At 46.4% G+C, this 20,868-nt stretch overlaps 8 protein-coding genes across 8 annotated transcripts; 3 read left to right on the forward strand and 5 right to left on the reverse strand.

Annotated features, from left to right (window-relative positions):
• Positions 1-1,497: 1,497 nt before the first annotated feature.
• Pdw03_5229 (uncharacterized protein) lies at positions 1,498-2,089 on the reverse strand (the record flags this gene model as incomplete). The annotated part of the gene is made up of 5 exons (XM_066100991.1): positions 1,498-1,546; positions 1,620-1,763; positions 1,829-1,925; positions 1,971-2,006; positions 2,059-2,089. The coding sequence occupies 5 exons, from the start codon at positions 2,087-2,089 to the stop codon at positions 1,498-1,500; spliced, it is 357 nt and encodes a 118-aa protein (XP_065957931.1).
• A 572-nt stretch (positions 2,090-2,661) lies between these two features.
• Positions 2,662-3,276, forward strand: Pdw03_5230 (GNAT family acetyltransferase, putative; the record flags this gene model as incomplete). Its single annotated transcript, XM_014683584.1, has 1 exon — positions 2,662-3,276. One exon carries the CDS (start codon positions 2,662-2,664, stop codon positions 3,274-3,276), a length of 615 nt encoding a protein of 204 aa, XP_014539070.1.
• Positions 3,277-3,627: 351 nt separating this feature from the next.
• Positions 3,628-5,221, reverse strand: Pdw03_5231 (Major facilitator superfamily domain, general substrate transporter; the record flags this gene model as incomplete). The annotated part of the gene is made up of 3 exons (XM_014683583.1): positions 3,628-4,313; positions 4,396-4,726; positions 4,778-5,221. The coding sequence occupies 3 exons, from the start codon at positions 5,219-5,221 to the stop codon at positions 3,628-3,630; spliced, it is 1,461 nt and encodes a 486-aa protein (XP_014539069.1).
• Positions 5,222-8,353: 3,132 nt separating this feature from the next.
• Pdw03_5232 (UDP-glucose,sterol transferase, putative) lies at positions 8,354-11,522 on the forward strand (the record flags this gene model as incomplete). The annotated part of the gene is made up of 7 exons (XM_014683582.1): positions 8,354-8,510; positions 8,568-9,204; positions 9,258-9,494; positions 9,554-10,321; positions 10,372-11,050; positions 11,109-11,247; positions 11,320-11,522. The coding sequence occupies 7 exons, from the start codon at positions 8,354-8,356 to the stop codon at positions 11,520-11,522; spliced, it is 2,820 nt and encodes a 939-aa protein (XP_014539068.1).
• A 1,256-nt stretch (positions 11,523-12,778) lies between these two features.
• On the reverse strand, positions 12,779-13,617 carry Pdw03_5233 (Translation initiation factor IF-2; the record flags this gene model as incomplete). The annotated part of the gene is made up of 3 exons (XM_014683580.2): positions 12,779-12,862; positions 12,917-13,200; positions 13,269-13,617. 3 exons carry the CDS (start codon positions 13,615-13,617, stop codon positions 12,779-12,781), a joined length of 717 nt encoding a protein of 238 aa, XP_014539066.2.
• A 39-nt stretch (positions 13,618-13,656) lies between these two features.
• Pdw03_5234 (Glutathione-dependent formaldehyde-activating, GFA) lies at positions 13,657-14,640 on the reverse strand (the record flags this gene model as incomplete). The annotated part of the gene is made up of 6 exons (XM_066100992.1): positions 13,657-13,744; positions 13,994-14,137; positions 14,190-14,215; positions 14,285-14,394; positions 14,452-14,480; positions 14,558-14,640. The coding sequence occupies 6 exons, from the start codon at positions 14,638-14,640 to the stop codon at positions 13,657-13,659; spliced, it is 480 nt and encodes a 159-aa protein (XP_065957932.1).
• Positions 14,641-16,283: 1,643 nt separating this feature from the next.
• Pdw03_5235 (Methyltransferase type 11) lies at positions 16,284-17,210 on the forward strand (the record flags this gene model as incomplete). The annotated part of the gene is made up of 4 exons (XM_066100993.1): positions 16,284-16,328; positions 16,379-16,668; positions 16,732-17,068; positions 17,130-17,210. 4 exons carry the CDS (start codon positions 16,284-16,286, stop codon positions 17,208-17,210), a joined length of 753 nt encoding a protein of 250 aa, XP_065957933.1.
• A 19-nt stretch (positions 17,211-17,229) lies between these two features.
• Pdw03_5236 (Palmitoyltransferase pfa4) lies at positions 17,230-18,773 on the reverse strand (the record flags this gene model as incomplete). The annotated part of the gene is made up of 5 exons (XM_066100994.1): positions 17,230-17,672; positions 17,726-17,804; positions 17,871-18,170; positions 18,218-18,389; positions 18,439-18,773. 5 exons carry the CDS (start codon positions 18,771-18,773, stop codon positions 17,230-17,232), a joined length of 1,329 nt encoding a protein of 442 aa, XP_065957934.1.
• Between the last annotated feature and the right edge of the window lie 2,095 nt (positions 18,774-20,868).

Below are 20,868 nucleotides of genomic sequence, written 5' to 3' on the forward strand. Positions count from 1 at the left end.
CATGCAGGATTGATCTCACATTTGCTCGTCAACTTAAAACCGGAAGATTGGAATGTGTGTGAAGAGTGAGGTTTTGAAGCTTGATATTGATGTCGATGAAAATGTATTTCAGGTGGTCAACTTGCAAAGTATTTATAAAATCCGGCCCAGAATAGCCACACAGCCAAAAGTTGAATCTTTGCAAGTCCGTGAGCTGAACTTTCTCATGTCGATCTTCCTTTTACAGAGAGTATCTCCATCGGTTGTTCGTGCCCCCTCTCATGAGAATCAAAAGCTGTGTCAAGGCAGCGAGGACATGGTCGCAAGCGGGGATTGCGTGCTTCTGACCAATTACTTCGGTCGGTCTCGCGGCGTTACATGGAATGCCTGCGACTCTGCCTCTTTTCAGTCCGTGGCTGTCCATGGATTAAAAGGTGCGTAAACTTGCATCAAGCTAGGGATTGCTAACTGCATATCTCGCCTTTTTCTAAAACTCACCAACATTTCAGAATTGCCTCATATCTTAGCAGTAGCACGCTTTATACATTGAATCAATAACCAAAACAATAGGGAGATATGCCGGTAATGCTCATGATCCTCTGTTCAGTGGATCAGCAGTGATGCGTATCAATTCGTGTTAGTGTATATCAATAGGACCCTTATTCTATGCCTCCACCGAACTGTATTGAATTATTGTCTTAAAACGAGAGCTTCCGCATATTTCAAGGGTGAAAGCCTGGAAGACAACTGTTCCCTACCCTGCATACGCATTCTATCATTCATTGCTACTCGATTTTTCCCAACTACAATCCTTTCCGCTCAAACCCATTTCAATTGTTTGACTCTATTCATCTTCGATCACTGCCAAAAAAGGTTCTAAGGATACTGCCATCCAAAATGGCCAGAAATAATACACTTGCGGACGTACATAGCGAGAAATACCGACATGCCGATGATGCTCAATCCAGATCTAGTGAAACCCTGTTAGGTGAACCTAAGAGTCGATATCTTGTATCCAAAAGACTTTCCAGGGCATATATCATCCTTCTCCCCACCGTTTTTGTACTGGGAGCTGCTCTAGGCTTTGCCGGTCTTTCATTCTTCAAAAGACCCGAGTTTGTGCCAGGAGTACGCCTAAAGACTCCCATACCCAACAAGATCTTTCAGCAGCGACTGAAAGTACCATTTGTGCCTGACAACAGATACTATGGTAGTGGCGATTCCGTTGATAAAGCCTGGAACGAAATTACGAGCGGTAAGCTGGTTTTATTCTTCTGTTATCATCCCACCGGAGATAGAAGTGTGCGGCAAATGAAAATTAACTCTCAACCTCCAGGAGGTGACTCTGTATGGCTACAAAATCCATCAGATTACAACTTAGACAAGGGTATCTCTGATCCTTTGAATACGGACAACCTGGATGAGCGGTTTTACGTCTTGTCAAACCTTCACCAACTTCATTGTGTTGTAAGTCAGATTAAGATCTCCGAAGAATCGAATTTGTGGGTTTCTAATAAATCAGACTAATGACTCTTCATCAGAATGTTGTTCGGCGACGTTTCCGCCACTTCGAGTCTCAAATCAGCCAACCCGTCAACGAATCAGAGGCAATTACAGCAGGCTGGACTGAGCATACTGACCACTGCTTTGAATATCTTCGTCTTTCAATCACATGCGGAGACTTCCTGGTTATGGAACCTGCCAGTCCACCGGGGACATCGCCAGAGCTGACAGCTGGAGGGCTGGGATGGGGGGTCGTGCACGAATGTATCGACTTCAACGCGCTAAGGAAATGGCAGGCTGCTAAGAGACACGAGTCTGAAGAGTTGCTTCGTTAGCGCATACTTGCCTTGTTGGAAATATCCAGATTTGGACCGTCCATTGGTTTTCTCTATCTGCAGCAATAAAACCACTGTTGATACTTCGATATGTTCTGAAAGGTGGCACTATTCTAAACTTTCAGTGTGGACCAAGCTCCGTAAAATACTTACGCGAGCCATGAAGACTTGTTTTACCCACGCCAGTACCTGTTTGCCTCAATGTTTAGTCCCAGTCCGCATCAACACCTCATGTACGCACATGACATCGATGACCGTGTTCTGTACTGCATATTGATAAATACTAGCGCGGCTCATGTGTGTATTTAGCGAGGTACGGTGGTACGATTGCGTAAATTACCAGAGTGCGGGGAGCAACAGATAGCGGCATGGCCCGAAGCCATGATCATCCCGTTGCTCTGATCAAGTCCACTCTGATTAAACTGGGAATGTGAGATGAAGGTGTTGCGAAAAGTACGGGTGATGCGCCCCTTCATGATGCAAGGGTTCGAAGATCATCCCGCCATTCTATTTCGAGATTGGCGCTGAGCCGTCTATCTTCCACCAGTCGGGGTTCCCGACGGTCTCCCAGATAACGAAAATTCGCAATTTCTATTATGTCAAATTGCCTAATCAATCTTCTAGCCTAGATCAACGCAAGGGCCATCGCAGGATAGGTCAGCTGGTCTAGGCTGGAGCGTGGGTCTCATCACCCATTTCGTTGTTCCCTCAAGCACGCGCGGGGGTATTGCTGCAGTCGATAGCACCCCCTACTGGATTTTTCAACTCCCACAACTTTCTCTTACCAATCACTTCTCATCTGAAACCCTGGACACTACGTGACCGTAAAGTGAAACACGCAAACATGAGTTCTCAGTTTGAGGCATCTCCAACGTTCTCGATTGAGAGTGACCGCCTTCATATCTCCTACTTTTTACCCGACTCCCCCGAGCACTGTCTTTTCCTAGTCGAATTATGGAACAGTAAGGAGTTCATGAGGACTTGCGGTCGTACCGGTATCGATACAGCAGAGAAGGCCTCTGACTTCCTTCGCAACCGCGTTCATGCTGACTACGCCCGAAACAATTATGGCATGTTTCTGGTTTCACTGAAGCCACATGAGAACGCGTCTTTAGCCGAATGCACCCCCATTGGCTCCGTATCATTGATGAGAGGCGAGCCACCGAACGCTTACCTGGCACCCGACATTGGATATGCATTTCTGCCCACGGAAACTGGGAAGGGATATGCAACCGAAGCCGCACTTGCATTGATGGGGTATGCGAAGAGGGAACTTGGGGTCGACTCAGTATTTGGATTCTGTGGCAAAGATGATACCCACAGTGCCAGGGTGTTAGCGAAGATTGGGCTCGAGTTTCGAGGACAAAAAAAACTGAAGGTTTTCGGCGGGAGGGAAAGTGCTGTTTGGGCGCTTCCTACAATGAGCCAGGATCTGAGTGTGTACGGCTTAGACAACTGAGGAAAGAATTGCACGGTGTTTCTTATGCCTTATTTTTCATTTGCTGATTGCAGCAAGTGATCTCAGCGAGCGCTTTTTTTCTTCTCTGGTTTTCATCACAAACCTAGACATCTATCAGATCAGATAGTCTTAAGGAAGGGGTCCTCGTGCATATTAGTAGCTGACCTGCATCTGGTATTTTTGGTATTCTAGTAAGACCAGAGGACTCCTAAGAACTTACAGTGGACAGAAAGCATAACTAGCAGGAAACAGAGGGGTCTCATAGATACCCACTTAACAGCTGCAGAAAAACCGAATACAGTTGGAACACCCACAACATCGAAGATCCCAGCTGAAAGCAAAATTGCCCATCTAAGTAACTTGATGAGTGCCTTGGAGTCCATTAGATCGTCCCGCAGCATGGGCCCAAATTGTAGCCTCAATCCTCGCCCTCTGTTCTGTCTCGACAGTCGAAGTATTATCCCCGAAGACAGAGTCCATTTCCTCCAAAGTTTTTCCATTTGTCTCCGGGACGAAAAACCACGTCCAAATAAATGACAAGCCACAAAATACACAGAAGAAAACATAAGTCCCATATCCAGTATTCTGTATAAGTGGGGGAGTAATGAGCCCGATTATGAAGTTGTTAAGCCAGTTCGACATTGTGGAGTATGCCATACCCTTAGCACGTAGCGAGGAAGGAAAGATCTCAGCCGGCATGGCCCAAGGAATAGGACCCCAACTAGCTCCGTAGGTGAGCATGAAGAAGCACAGGAACGCGACACAAACCCAGCCCTCTTTTGAATGCGCAGGCCAGTTTGATTGGTACTGGCTCATAAGTATAGCGATGATGAGATGCGCAAGAGCCATACAGCTAGCACCACCAAAGAGCAAAGGTCTCCGGCCGAATTTATCCATTCCCCATAGTGACCAGAAACAGGCTAACAGCTGGCAGATGTTGATAACACCGGACATGTGGAGTTGCATCTCGTATTTTAGACCCATTCCTGCAAACAGACTGGGTGAGTAGTAGATGAGGGCGTTGACCCCGCCAAATTCTGCGGGAAGAAATGAGTCAGTTCGTGTAATCAGGAAAAGCAATGCAGATTGGTAAAACGACCCCGGTAGACAAACACTCACGTTGGAAGAACATCAGTACGATACCGACATGCGTACGCTTCCAACACCCTTTGCGGAAACAGTCCAGGTAGCTCCAAAAATGAAGCATAGCACGGCTGGTGTGGCTTCCATCCTGCCAATTTGGGTGTCTCACGATGCTCACTTCCTTACAATAAGCTACCTCGGAGCGTATCTCAACCCACTCTCGGATGACGCGCTCGTCAGTAGGGTCGACACCACGCAACTTGCAGAGAACCTGAAGTGCTTCTTCATCTCGGCCTCGGCCAGCGAGCCAACGAGGTGAATAAGGTAGGAATGGAATACCAACACCGAGAAATAAGGCAGGGATCATCTGTAGGATTGATTAGTAAATAACAACTCAGGACTGACAGGGGAGGCGCACCTGAATGAGGAAAGGAAGGCGCCACGACCATTCACTAGAAATATACCTTGTACCATAGGTGATGTAGAAAGCAACTACGACAGCAGTAACAATTGCAAGCTCCTGCAGAACAAGCAATGTGCCACGAATCTCCGGGGGCGCGATCTCAGAAATGTAAAGCGGTGCCACCATAGCCAGCATACCGACACCAAAACCTCCAACAAACCGGGCACCTACAAGCATTTCAAAACTCATAGCTCCAGTTTGTAGGGCGGAACCTAAGAGGAAAATTACCACTGCAACCATGATAGACCACTTGCGAGAGATCTTGTCGGCAATCCATCCTTGGTTCATGGCTCCAACAAAGGCCCCCAGCTCGATCATGGCAGTGAGGATACCTTTCTGAAATCCTGAACCAGGTGCATTGGGGCCAACCTCCGGGAATCGCTCGAGGAACTGGTCCATTGTAAGGGTGATGGATACGACACCTTGGTCGTAGCCGAACAGGGCCCCGCCTAATGTTGCGAAGGCGGCGCATGCTGCTACATATTTGTTCGTGAGGATACCCTTTAGACCTTTAATGCAGGAATTTGAATTAGAGAGTGATGAATACAGAGAAAGTGGAGGGTGTTAATACCAGGTTCGCCATATGGTTGTCTTGTGGACCCAGGGAAAGGTATGAGAGTAGAAGGACACGATTTCAAATCTGATTCAAAATGTTCGGTCTCCGGGGATTCTTTGTTCTCCGCCATCATCTGACTCTCTAGTAGCTAGGAAAACCGGTCGATATTAGAACTGGGTAATAATGATCAAAGATCCAATTGAGAAACCAAAAATTGAAGATATCTTTCAAATATAAGCAAAAGCGTGGATTGTGAATTTTATTGATGCAACTTCTACATCAAACACAGCCCCTGTAATTACTGCAACCTGTTTCCCCCTTTGCACTGCCCTTAGTATGAAATTGACGATTTAGAGTTAGGACTCATCGCCATCGACCGGTGGAGAATGCGGGGAAGACCCGCTAAGCTACCCATGCCCAATTCGCGAGGCCCCAGAATCTCACCGAGTCGGACACCATTTTCCGGCTCGGATACGATTTTCCTTCCATAGCCGGCTGAAAAGTCCTCTTTTAGAAGAATCGGAGTGCATTGTAACTCAACGTCATACTCTTCTAGTTCAGTATATACAAGGATGCCCATGGATTTGTATTTCCGAGCCAATGCCAAAGACCCCACAAAAGACAGCCGGAAGTAATCTCAGCATAATGTCAAAGATCTTGGGTCATAGATTGTAACATAGAATCGAATAAGAGGCGGTGAATTCGCATGCTTAACCAATCAGATGTTTGACATGCTGATCCCGATGAATCCCGACATTCTGCTCCTTTGTATAGCCAATCATTCAGTTGCTAACATTGTAAGGGGCATTCGGGAGCATTCCCGTGCTAGTCTCGCTAGTCCGATGAAACCTCAAATCTCGGCACATCCCGCATGGCTGGGAAAGATTTCTTTGTGACCTATGGCGTCTCCACCCCAAGTGTCTCCATATTCTCATTCCTCTAACGTTTGAACATGTAATTATCTCAGCTCTGCAAGAAAATTTTTCAACTATACTCAGAAGTCATCTTTGACATACAAACCCAGGGACTTCCACCCGATCACCCTCGGACATACCTTGAAGGAAGGTACAAAACCCATCATGGGTCAGGATATTGGGGGGTGTCGCCTGTATGGCTTGCGAAAGACAGAGAGCAATCTCATAAACCGAACCATTTGTGCAAAGCTGCGGCTAACATGATACCAGCCAAAATCAGTGGGACTCATTAAAGATTTTGACTACTAAATCATCAGAATCGTGCGAGTTACACAAAGTGAGTCTTCTTGATTCTATCGGAAACCTTTCTCCGACCTTTATTGTTCGACGGCTTGATGGCTAATTCACGACCCTAACAGAGTCTGCCAATGCATCGTACTTGGAAGAAATACTCACAACGTCTACGTAACTACTGAAAGCGATCAAGTTTATCCTTAGTGCGGGCATGCCGGCCTATGATATAATGGTAAGACCTTTCTTTCCTATGCAGCTTTTGTAGTTCAGCACAATGATGCTAACCTTGTAAAATTATCAGCGTTCGAGCATTGCTTTAATTGCAGAAAAACTTCATCCTAACACGAGAAAGGGCGAGGGCCTTTTGTCTTAGATCCCAAAAAATCGAGCGAGCTGTCCGCATCGATGTGATAACGGATAGCATATACATTTATTTATTCAAGGCAGCAGAATAAGTCGACTGTATAGACGATGACGAGTAAGGTGTCCGGCTTCGTGATTTTTGAGAGAGCTTTCTCAAAGATCGCAGCCTAAGAAACTGGCTCAGCTATGTATTTCACGGGTATCTAAGACAAACTTTACAAGGACCGTCTTGATTATCGCCTGGATTTCTGGCGTGTAAATTACGTAGTAAGTTCTATCCCCAGTTTATACACTTGTGAACGGGTGAAAACTAGATTTATGCCTTCTTTTTCACGGTCTATCTATTTTCACAGTTTCGTGACGACAAGTATATGATTATTAAAATGGTTGGTTCTTTGGAGATGCTGCTAGTCGAATGGAAATGTCAACGGAAAGAAATGCAGACAAGATCTAGCTGTGATCTTGAGATAAGAGAAGGCAAGTTGTTTGGTCTATTAAAAGAGTCTTTCCACTAATCTGATCTCGAAATTTGAAGGCATTTTATAGAGAATTTACAGGGTCTAGAGCTTGGACCTCTTTCATACGTGGTCCAAGTATTGATGCGATTCTGCCCTACTACATACAGCAAAGGCATTCGACTTCTTATGCCGCAAATTGCAAGAGCCACATAGAATCATATAGTAGATTCTACAATTAGATTTCAAACCATGTTTGCCACAATATTTAAAACGTATTGGATGGCAATACTATTTTACCTTAATGGAAAAATACTCCCAAAGGGAACATCTACCTCCGGAGCTTCAGGGTTGTAGTAAACCGATGACTAATCAGATTCTGAGGCCCCGAAAGTTCCGAGACCACGGAAGATCAGGAAGGAAGCTCGGGACTTCGGCACTCTACTACCGCCAGCTCACGTTTTCTTCTAAATTTGACCGCTTGCATGGCAGGATTTTTTCTGCTTCTGCTAGAAATTTGCTTCATTTTGTGCGATACATTATAATTTAAATTAACACCTGGTACGGATGAAGTAGAGAGTTATAGAGTAGAGTACTTGCAGGTGAGTATTAAATCATCAAGTGTCAAATAATGAGCTATCCAGAATAAGAATTAAATTCTTAATTAAGCATAACCACAGTAACTAGGTAAAATCGTCCTGTTACAGAAGATTCTGCAGGCAGAATCCGGCATCGGCGGTAATGGGACCCTTCTGACATCATCGAGCAAAGCTACCCAGGTGATCATATTTTTTTTAATAGTCTTCAGTCCAGCAGAATGTGATCCTTGATTTTAATACCTGAAAATACTCAATTTTGCTATAATTTATCTAACCCGCGCTGACCCCCCCCTGTCAATCTTGAATTGTGTCACTCTAGTTGGCCACATCAGGCCGATGTCCCGCAAAGAATGGACTTGGCTGCACAAACTACGAGGCGCAGATCCAGCTTCCGTGGGTCAATACGATCAGAAGACTGGCCCGAGGAAGTCAATGCTTCACTTTCTCCGCATCACGAGCGGAAGTATATCAACGGAGACAGACGAAATACTGGGGTCAAAGTCTTGAGTTCGTGATTCCAATGAAGCGTCAGAAACTGAGTGACTAACGGTTACTGTGTTCTAGGCGATGGTCGGCTAGATATAAAGATCAACGAGCATATTCCACAACTGGCAGGGCTATTGAATCGTATCCAAACGACAACTCCGCCACCAGACCTAGAGGAGTTAGAGGGCGAACCGACTCCAGAACCAATACCAAAAGACGGGGGGAAAGACTTCCCGCTGAAAATGAACATCGTTATTCAAGTTATCGGATCCCGGGGCGACATCCAACCGTTCCTTGCGCTGGGCAAAGAGTTGAAAGCACATGGACACCGCGTACGGCTAGCAACCCACCTCATTTTCCGGGACTTTGTGCTTGACGGCGGCTTGGAGTTCTTTAATATCGGTGGAGACCCTGAGGAATTGATGGCATTCATGGTCCAAAATCCATCCCTCCTTCCCGCATTCAGGACGATTCGCAGCGGCGCCATCCAAAAACGCAGGCGCGAAATGAAGGAAATCATAAATGGATGTTGGAAGTCATGTATTGAAACAGGCGACGGTACAGATTTGCATCAAATTAAGGAGGATCTCTGGAGTGACACGGTGGACTATCGTCGAAGGCCGTTTGTTGCTGATGCAATAATTGCTAACCCGCCCAGCTTGGGCCATATCCATTGCGCACAGCGGTTGGGGATTCCACTTCACCTAATGTTCACGTGAGTACTTCTAAGATAAGAAAGTGAGAGGCTTGTCAACTAAAAATTCATAGAATGCCCTGGTCGGCTACCCAGTCATTTCCGCATCCTTTAGCCGTTCTCCACCAGCAGGATTGCAAGCCAACAATTGCAAACCTCGTGTCTTACACCGTGGTGGATATGATGATTTGGGAGGGACTGGGAGATCTTGTCAACTCGTGGCGGAAGAAGTGTCTCACACTCGATCCATTGGACTCAATCACTGCGCCGAATTTGCCCGCACGCCTCGGCGTTCCGTTCTCATATCTGTGGTATGTGATGACCCGAGGTCAGCAGATTTTGACCATTCACTGATTGTAACTTACTTCAGGTCGCCGGCATTGTTGCCAAAGCCACGCGATTGGGCCGAGAACATCGACATTTGCGGGTTTAGTGTGCTACCCGCAAAGTCCGACTACAAACCCCCAAAAGAGATAGATGACTTCCTCAAAGCAGGGCCCACTCCAATTTACGTTGGATTCGGCTCTATTGTGGTAGAAAATCAAGTCAAACTAACTCAAATCGTGTTCGAAGCAATTAAGAACGCCGGCCAGCGTGCAATCATTTCAAAAGGCTGGGGAAACCTTGGAGTCGACAAAGTCGATGTGCCAGATAACATCCTCATCGTCGGCAGCGTACCACATGACTGGTTATTCCAGCACGTATCATGCGTGATTCACCATGGCGGTGCGGGCACCACTGCTGCAGGGCTTTCCCTTGGACGTCCAACCATTATTGTTCCTTTTTTTGGAGATCAACAGTTTTGGGGAGGAATCGTTGCTGTGGCTGGTGCTGGGCCGGTGCCTGTACCTCACAAGCAACTCACAGTTGAGAAGTTGACCGACGCAATTCGGACAGCGCTGAAATCATCAACTCAAGAGAAGGCACAAGAAATTGCAGATAAGATGAGGAAAGAATCCGGTGTGAAGGATGGGGTGCGCAGCTTTCATCGGCATCTCAAGTTGAAGACTTTACAATGCGCAATATGTCCCGATCGTCCTGCTGTGTGGCACATTAAGCAAACTTCCATTGGACTCAGTGCTTTTGCTGCATCAGTACTGGTTGAGATGGGGGCTATCAAACCAGAAGATGTCGCTTTGTATGTTGGCTTTCGACATGATATTTCCAGACTACTAACCAAGTGACCAGAAACCGAGCTTCAGAATATGACACGTACCGGAATCCCACGGGCCCTTTTAGCGCAGGAGCTCAAGTGCTAGTTGGAGCCATTGCGAACTTTGTGACCGGGATCGGCGAGGTCCCTTACGACATAGTTTCGGATTTTGTTACCGCTGGTCGTGCGATAGGTCAAAGTCGTCCACTTAGTAGTCCCTCATCAAGATTTACTTCGAGGAAAACCCGCAGAAGTCAGGATACAACCCTGGATAGTGATGAGGAGCAGTATCGTGAGCCTGCCGAGTATCATGGACCTTCTGAATGCCATGGACTTGGCCGTCCAACTCATGATGACAACGACGGCATAAGCCTTGACACGAACGATGACGAAAACGACAACGTGAGGCACAATAAAATGAACCACAACTTACCAGCTAGTGCTGCTGGTCAGAGACAAGGCGTACCCGTTGACGAGAACCAGCTTTTGAGCTATATGAAGTCACCCAAGGGCCATGGTACTATGTACGAAATTCGAACCCACAGCAGTCGGATGTCGAAGAAGTTCTTGAAAAATATACTCTGGCTCCCAACGGACGTAACTCTCAGCTTCTCCAAAGGGTTCCATAATGCGCCGATGTTTTACCATGACCAAATGGTCAAAGAAACGCCAAAGGTCACCGGCTTCCGGAGTGGACTCGCGGCAGCTGAAACAGTATGGTTCCTCTTTTCAGTTTCCAGCAAGTACAATCTAATCTTTGAGCTTTGTATAGGAACTTCGAGATGGCTTCTACTATGGCATCACGGGCTTGGTCACCCAGCCCCAATATGGTGCTAAGCACCATGGAACGAAAGGAATGGTCAAGGGAATTGGGAAAGGAATTGGCGGCGTAATTCTGAAGCCACCAGCAGGTATGCGAACGCTCTAATTCACAGGATTGCTCTTTCCCCGAGTGAATCTCATTTTGACTGAACAATTTCTAGGTATCTGCGGGCTCTTCGGATATCCCTTGGTTGGACTTCGCCTAAAGCTTCAAAAATCATTAGGTAGGAGTCAGCAGCTTTCTATTATGGCATCTCGCATAGCGCAGGGTATTGAAGACATGCGGGCATCTACCGCCGATGAACGGGCAGAGGTTGCTAGAAAATGGCATCTTCTTGAAGAGGAGCTTCGTGCCTCTTCCTGACAAGATCTTCGAACAAGCAAACCACACTGCGATCACTGTAACTCTTTTTATACCATCGAGTCCTCATGTATCATACCGGAAGAATTGAATACTTTCATGTATTATTGCCACTATTTAATAGCCTACGAGTTTCATCAAATGAATAAAAATTTATAACTGTTCCACTTTTAAAGTCTTTCTTTACGCTCAGAGATTCAGCCCATGAGAATGAAGTACCACGTGTTGAAAATGTTGTCTTTCAAATAGACTTGGATAAATACAAATAATTCAAACATGCAGTAAGGAAGTTTATGCTAGACGCATTTCCCCTTTACGCAGCTCTGGTGTATTCGAAACTATAGCGTTGGGGGTTCAACGAAAACGCAGAGCTCCAGATATGCCGAACTGCTTCTTCAGCTACATCTGACTGGGGCATATCCGGCTGTGGTGCTGCAGAGCAAGAAAGAAGGCCGAAGCATTCTGTTCGTGAATGACCCAAGCTTTGTTTCCCTTCAGCGACATTCTCAATCCCAAAGGGAGCTCCTTTTCATTTCTTTGGTCAACTCCTGCTTTTCTGCTTTTCCGCTTTTCATCTTGCATTCATCCGATGGTGATAACTTTTACCACTTTCCCCCCACCCTCCAGGACCGGAACCTAGTATGCCCTTTTAATGCATGGTCATCGCTGAGAATTGATTTGCTTAGATCACTGCGACACTCCCATCTTGCCAGCATTTGGAGTATCCAGCTACGAAGCTTTAAGTGTCTCTCTTTGTGGTGTCTGGATTCTTTTCTCGGGTTAAAGAATGGTGTTATTGAGATGCGCTCGTCACCTTTGTGGTAAACATGCCAGATTAATAGGTGGTGTCATTTTGATGGGGCCTCATCCAGGGTGGCCGAATTTGGTCAAAATGTACGTTCGGAATTGGATGATCAGTGATTGTGGTATGCCGACAGAAGGGAGCTTGATGCAAAGAGGAAGCGTAAGGTCAGACAGATTTAGCCCCAGTCGGGCACCCTATTATTGCTCCACCGGACCCAGCAGGTGGGCCAAGTCATATCAAATGATCATCTTGGCTTTTGTACATATCAAACAAGTCAACAGAGCAGAGGCTTTGCGCACATTGTAGTGGTAAGGGGGCTGTGCAGCTAAATAACCGTAAGCCATTAGATTTATATGAAGTTAGCATAGCTATAAGGTTGAAAATGGGTTGAGGTTCCAAGACATGATCAATACAAATCTACAGCTGCATGGTCCACAGCCGCCACTCACCCACCTCATATTCGTCGAACAAAGGCAGGCGGGTCTATACCACTCTCTATGATGATAGCAATCGATATAATAAACACAGTTAGAGAAATCTAGCCAGCATCAGCCACATGGTTAAGACCAAAAATGGGTTGGATCGAACTCACACAACCCAGTAATATACCAACTGAATTCAATTCCCAGCCTCCAGCATATATCTTACCCCTAGAAATAGCATTCTGCTGTCTCCAGAATCGATACGCCCCAACCAAAGCTACTAGAATAGCCACACAGTGACACGCGACTGAGAGGGGCGTACCGACCTGTCGAAACCCAAGACGATCCGCCAACGCCTCCGCCGCCTGCAGACGGAAAAGCTGCGCAATCAGTACGCCTTGCTGGGCAACGACAAGAGAGGTCCGCATATATGCGAGGAATGTTCTCTCCAGAGCTGCGGGCGGAGTCAGTATTGTACAGATCAGAAAATTGCAGCCACAATCGCTATCGCAGGATACGCACCGAAGTAGTCCCGACTACTCTTGTGTGGCACCGTGAGGGTAACATTATTTGTCCAAAGGCGAGCGAGCGTGCCCCAAATCCCCGTTCGAGCTTGTCGGCGCTGCTGCGCCACTGCACGTGATGCGACAGTGCGTGACGTGCTGCGACGTGTCACAACGCGATCGTCGTCACCGGATGAAGCAGATGGTGTTGAGCAGTTCAGTTCGTTGTCCTCATATGTTTGGATCTCTTGGAGCTCGAGCACTTCTTGGGGATCTAAGTTGTTGTCGTTGTCGCGCGGTCGGGTGTTCCGCAAGATGGCGCTAGATGGTCGTTTAGGACCAGATGGTTGAACAGGGGCTTCTGTCATCATGTTATGAGTTATGTCTGATCTGAGACGGTGGCATGGCTACGGCGTGCGCTTTTCATCGTTGTCCAAGGGGTGGAGGGTGAAAACAGGGTCTTCACGGAACGGCGTTGCCCCCGCATCTTGACGGCTACCCTCTGTCTTAGCAAGCTCGACTGTTCGTAAACAATCTTGAAGCTACACTATATGGAAAAAACCGTAAATGAGTTTTGTAGCAAGTAAATTTATGTGTTTGTAAGGATTTGACCAATTATAGGATTTCGAGAAACTATGCCACCGCACAACATAACGCTAAATAACGCTAAATATAAATCTACTTTCCCTTCACATATAGTTTCTCAAAACATCTTCTCAATTTGGAGCATCGCATTAATCTTACGTTTGCCTTTCTCCGTTCTCAACAGTAACCCACTGGTATTGCTTCTTGGTAAACACCTCGGTTTTAGGATGGGCGACACTGTCGAATAAGGCAGCCTTCAAAAAGACCTTTCCAGGAGCCTTAGGGGTTTTGGTGAACACTGGACTATGATGGTTTTCAGCAATTGTTATTGCTAGACTTGAATAATTTCAAATACCTGCCGCAGCTGGAGCAGAAATAACGCTACCTCAGGGTCCAGACATTAGTTTTTCGTCTAACAAACCAGAGATGGATGAAAAGATTCGATTTTACCTTCACAACGTTTCCACTGATCGATTTCTTGTCATCGTAGAGCTTCAATATTGCATGCGGATCGTCGATGGTCAATTCAGCCTCATCGACAATGTAGTTTACAGAGAATGCTAAGATGGTTGTAAGCAAAATGTGCGATGTCGCTCGGTCTTGGCGAATGTACTGACGGCCACCACCTGCTCGCTTGCAACAGTCGCTGAATTTTGAATTTCAGTTTAGTATGCAATGATAAAGATGACAGATATATTCCAAAGGCCCAGGAATATTTCCTACCAATGGCAAATAACTGAGCTTGGAGGTTGCTGGAGAAGAGTGATGAGAATACTCTCGCAATTGCAATGGCCTTGATAAGACATGATTTCTGATTGGCCAACAGATGCGATTTTTTGTGAATCTCAGATATGCAGCAACCTTGTTAGAATCGGCTTTGCAATATAATTTATCTGTAGGGATGCGGGGGACTTTTTGTCTAGTGAAAGTTGGTGGAGCTCATGGGAATTGTTCCGCGATATCCGCTTGGTGCCCAACGTTGCAAGTTTATGTCTGGACTTTTAGCGATTGAAGGGGCTAGGAATGCGTGGCAGCCGCGTAGAAGGCATGCAGCGATATTTTTTAATCCTGACTTGTGATTACAAATCCAATGTTCTCTGCATAACGTGGGGGCATGCCGAACTAGATTGTAGGCACCCAGAACGCAGGTGGGGTCATCTGTTAGCAAAAAGGTGGGCTCACCTAAAGGTTTAGTTTTCTCACAGAGATCCATGGTTTCAACACTGTATGGGACTACCAATAGATGTGGCATGAAAAGTATTCTGAGTTCTCTAATTAACTAAAATGACAAAATCCGCTCTTTTTAAAAATCTGCACGGGTAAAGCTAACTAAGTGTTACGTACAATTTATGTGTGCGACACTATTATATTAGTCCGTATGTTTTCGGGTATTTTACACTGTTTTTAGCTATAGGTTATACCTTTAGTTTCGATATACCCCTAGTTTTAAAAGCTATTTTGTCAGGGTGCGGGCTGGCAGGACGGTATGATAGGAGATGACTGGCAGGGACAGGTCGTAACAGATCAGATTCCCATTGACATGTTACGCACTGCCTAACTGGTCACAATTATGTTAGAAGCTTTCCTGGTTATACTTGCCTGTGCTGGTCCTCCAACGTCAATGATCTGTCTCTCAACAGAGCTGTTGCTGCGCACAGTCTTATCCAGCCTAAGTCCTTTTGAGGGTATCAGGGAACGATGCCAGGTAGAGCGCCGAGCAGATCTATACCGCAGTATTGGTCTGTTCGTTGGTGTTGTCAAGTGATAATATAGTAAGTGAGTCAACAAGGTCGCAAGGTAAACACAAGTAACAATGTATGATTGAAGACGAAGAACTAAACTAAGTACATGAGAGAGTGTCCTTATATATCCTTCGCTTCCTGGGGTCGCCAGTGCTCCTGGGGTATATCCTACACCCCGGGGTAGATCGACCCCTCTGAGTATATCCTACCCCGTGCAGGGATATACTCCTCCTGTGATCACGTGGTTGCTTGATTGGCTCTCGGTGGCCCATCTGTGTACCCGGTGGGTCACCACTGATTGGTGACGGGTAGGTCCGTAACAAGATTTTCAGTTACATCTACATTCATCGTAGATCTCTAGCATCTCTAACAATCACCTTCGACATCTAATTGGAAAAGGGAAATGTTGTAGAAATTCCATATCTCGGTCTGTGCATTCCTCGTAGGGCGCAGACTTTTGAGTAGACTCCGGTCCGATATCGGCCTCGTTATACATCCTCCAACAACTGCCCACTATACGGAAAATCATTTAAAAGAACGCATCGAACTTCCCAATTACAAGAAAACCATTCCAGTCTTCACAGAAACAGCCCTTGAAGCACTATTGTGTTGATTTTCTATCACTTACCTTGCTTCTAACTGATATTCCATGCCAAGACTACGACTTCTCCGCTTTCTCCATGCTTTCATCTGTCAAACACACCACCATGGCGTCCAATACTGAGGGACCTAAAGATCACTGGTCAGTCAAAGTAAGTTTTCCTCGTAGTTCTGTTTGTACACATTCATTAAAAAAACCTAGGCGTATTCTGCCTCTGCATCTTTCGTGCACTCCGCAAAAATCACCGGCAAACTCCTCACCTCTCTAGACCCCAAGCCAACAGACAAGGTCCTTGATGTCGGTTGTGGAGATGGAAAATTCACATCGAACTTCCTTCCCACCATCGAGTCCGTTTTAGGCATTGACTCGTCTGCATCCATGATCGAGGCTGCCAACAAAGACTACGCAAGCCCCAAGGCAAGCTTCCGCGTTGTGGATTGCCGCTATCTGGAGAGAGACACCTCCATTGTGAATGGATCATGGGATAAAGTGTAGATCTTTGATACAATATATGATACCGGATTTGTGTAACTCGACTTCTAACAACCAGACAGGATCTCCAACGCAGCCCTCCACTGGATTTTACGCGATGAGTCGACGCGCATGTCGACACTTCGCGCAATCCACGGCTGTCTGAAGCCGGGCGGCACATATGTGTTTGAGATGGGCGGACACGGGAATATTGCTGAGGTTCACACAGCCCTTATCTACGCACTGGTGCAACGGGGTATCACTATCGAAATAGCAAGAGAGACAAGCCCCTGGTTCTTCCCATCTGATACCTGGATGAGAAATGCCCTAGAAGAGGTCGGGTTTAAGGTTGAGAATGTCGAACTCGAGTACCGCCCAACGAAACTCACCACTGACGCCAAGGGTGGCCTGGAGGGATGGGTTAGACTGATGGGAGCCCAGTTCTTAGAAGTGCTCCCCGAGGAAAAGCGGGATACTGCAGTGCAGCATATTTGCGATGTGCTCCGGGACGTGGTTACTCGTGGTGAGGATGGGAGCCAGTGGCTGGGATATGTGCGCCTGAGGGGTATTGCGAAGAAGATCTAATGGTTCCGAAGATTTTCGTCGGAAAGGGAGCAGTTAGCAGATTGCTGCTGCTTCCGTCGCTCAATGAGAACAGCAAGGGGAATGTCTTCCTCGTCATAGAATTCCACTTCCTCATCCACACCAAAGTCGCGTAGTCGTTCTCCTTCGGCGTTTCGCCAGGCTTCTTCGCCCTCTAAGTCATCCCCGTAGTCGGGTTCGGACTCATCGCTATCACCTCGAGCATTTTCGCCCTTTTTGTAGCGATCGTGAAATGGTTTGCGACGTTGTAGACCCGGTATTTTCTGAAATCTCTTCATGTCTTCCTCTTTGCGACGATTGAAGGCATCAATCTCGTCTTGAATAGTTGCGTATGTGGGCATGCTGATATTACCTGGCGGCCTTGCACTGGCTGGTATCGGGATTCGGTCTGGATCTGGAGGTGGCCATGAAACACCGGGATCTAAACAAATTGATCAGTAATCGAAGGGCTGGGATAATAACCTACTGACTCACCCTCGAAGTCATTGGTCTCAAATTCCCAGCCAGTTCGACGATCGGGTGTTGCAGCCAGTGGCCAGAACCAGCTTAAAAACTAGAAACTTATCAGTTTACATGTTATTGTGTCTAGGACATCTAGTCCAAGGACGTGCATACTCACATTCGCGCTCCCGCCCATACTTTGCTTGATGTTGGCCCAAATTCCAATGTCGTATGGGTATTCCTGCTTTTTAATATGAACTCGAATTCCTCCAGGACCCTCAAGATACCCCCCAAGCACACGGGCTCGACGGACAAGAGTAGCATGTCTCTCAATTTCCCAAGTTTCAATGGTGGTTGTGTTGGACCCAATCGACCAAAGACTCCTAAGCAGGAGGACAAAGAGACCGAAAGCTGTGAGACTATTAACCACGAGCAGTATAAACAAGTGGATGAGTTGCCCCAATGTGGGGCCTAGATACTATTCAACATTAGCGACAAGCATGGTAAAGCACTCGAGTTACATACGCTCGGTAGATGGCTGTTCTTCCATACAAATGAGGCACGATGCCAGAGAAGAGTCTCCAGGTAGGACATCCCAATCGTCGCATAAAATAGAAAGCGTATGAAATGCGGGAGCGTAAAATGTGAGACACAGTTCGAAGTCCAGGGGCAATGATGATCCATTTTGGGAATGCATCTGGGAGAAGATCAGCAAATGTCTCCACAGTAGGCATTCCTTATCGAACCTTTTACAGGTTTTGCAGTGGTGAGCGCGAGGCGGTTTGTAAGCTTCGCATCTGCGGCACCATCGCTGGCGACTGGCGAGTGCCTCACCTTCTTGCTCTTTGGGTTTCGGTCGCTCTTCGGCCTTGGGAAGTCGACCGGGATCTACAAAGCAGGTTCGGTAATAGCATATCCAGATGCATAGGGCAAAGATATTGATCTTCCAAGTCTCGTCCCTAGTGAGTGGCGCAGACTCGAAGTGCAGAAAGAAATACTGTGATGTATAGGCGAGGAATGCAATCAGCACACTGACGCCGGGGACTGCGAGCTTAGTTATTGAAAAGTCCTCGCCCAACATTTCAGCGTCTTCAGCCGCTTGGGTGCGCAAGGCTGAAATGCTGCACAGGAGTAAAGTTGGACGTGTTGTTTATCGGGACCCGGGTGTGGCTGTGCTGACTAACGAGGCTGTGCCGGTCTCAATCTCGCTCGTAGAATGACATGTAGAAATGAGTTGAGCTTCTTATTTTGTGATACGAATTTGGATAAATTTACTCAAGATACCCGTGCCCAAGCGCTTGTTCATAGCGTTTCTCTATTACAAAAATAGTCGGCCGCATATCGCCTTTGTCCTCGGCGACCCAAGGCTTTAACAATCTGATCTATCTGGACCGAGATGGTATTTGTCAGGCCGAACCCTGACCCACCCTCAGCGAGTCAGCTTCTCCTCCAGAGATTCTTACTTGATGCCTTCCAGAACGGAGCACTTCACTGATTTCTGACAGAAGAGAAAATCCCGAAGGACTTAAAGCAATTCTGATGGATGGAAGAGAAAACTGAACTCCGAGGATGAAATTCTTTTTTTTAGAAACTAATAAAACATGAAGGGTAGGAACATATAGTCCTGGCCCGACGGCAATACTGACCGCCTCCGGGAGGCGGTCGTTTAACTCCGTCCTAATTGCTATTCCAAACATGACAAGGACCATTCCCTATTTTTTTTTTTCCTTCCGACAGTATTCAACACAATTTATGTAAGACCCCTCCAATTTGCATTTCAGATGTCTTCTGAGGTGTGTATACTGGCTTGAAATGCATTCATTGTGCAAAAGATTTTTTTTTTAAAAAATTACCTGTAAAGATTAACAATTCGAATAACAGACATTACTAGATGGACAAGAGTAGACTAATCACAGATAAATCTACGGTGGCGTTTGGGTTCAGCCCGAGATGAAAATAAGCCGGTGTCATTCGTGCCCCGGTTCTTTGCATTGGGACATGTGAAGATCAAGCCAATGCACAAAGATCATCGACGAGGATGGTCACTGGTGTTTGATTGTTCCTAAATCACACATCCTTGATTTCATCGGTCCAAAGAACTGGAACAATGACAAATGTTCCCTGGTCAAGTAGAAGCTCGATTTTTTCCGATAGTGTAATACCCAATTGTATGCAATTTAGCTATTCCTCTAGCGGCCAAAACAAATTTTCTTATCATCTCGTGGGGCAGCAAGCAAGCCATCGTCGACACCAAATTGGTGCGAGCGAAAATTCATTAAAATTGTGGATTTTGGTACTATGTGCGCCGCCACAGACTTTATGGGAAGTATAGTGCCTGACACATGGCACCAAGAAGACTCATGTAAACAGTGGTGGGTTACACCATAGTACCTATAAATTTCCTTCTTGATGGCAAATTGACCAAACTTGGAAGACCTTCGCTTTGAGCTGGCTCATCACACACGGGGAATTATTGCGCCTCCGTGAACACACTCATTGGAACCTCAGTAGAGGCACGAAAGAATGGAGAAAAATCGACCGTCCACACTCTATTGACATTGTGTTGACGTAAGAAGATGATCTCATTCTAAAATTCCGAGAAACATGTACATACACTTCAAGCGATTCATTGATTCATTTATTGGAGGGTTTGGACGACAAGAACTCACAAAACTACTTCGCTTGCATAGGCATTGGGGGCTGCCGTACATGTCTACCCAGGAAACCTTGAGGCCCCTGACCATCTTAAAATTCTTCTAATAATTTTTGACAAGGTCGGGTATTTCTTTGTATGGATTTTCAAGGCACTCAAAACAGTCCAGTGATGTCCCTCCGCATCTACGATAGTTAAGCACTTCTACGGACCTTTGAAACCGGCCCTGGAGACCGTGCTCATCCCCGAAAACCACTTCAGCGACACGATTGGCTTTCTTTAATTTACTAAAGTCATCTTGAAAACAGCGCATGGAATCCGACTCGCTTTCCATTCCAGAAATCTTCGCGTCAAGGCATTGCGACATTGGGTGGGTCTGAAAGATATAACCTTATACCGGCTAAGAGTCGCTGTTGTCCTATCTGAATTCCTGTGTGTCAAATTACACAAAAACTTCTGATACCGCCTATATAGAAGGAGCTGGTTCTATCTCGAGTTCAGGTCGCGTTTCTGGCATGTTTTG

This window comes from Penicillium digitatum, chromosome 6, assembly GCF_016767815.1.
Source record: "Penicillium digitatum chromosome 6, complete sequence".
Taxonomy (NCBI): Eukaryota; Fungi; Ascomycota; class Eurotiomycetes; order Eurotiales; family Aspergillaceae; genus Penicillium; species Penicillium digitatum.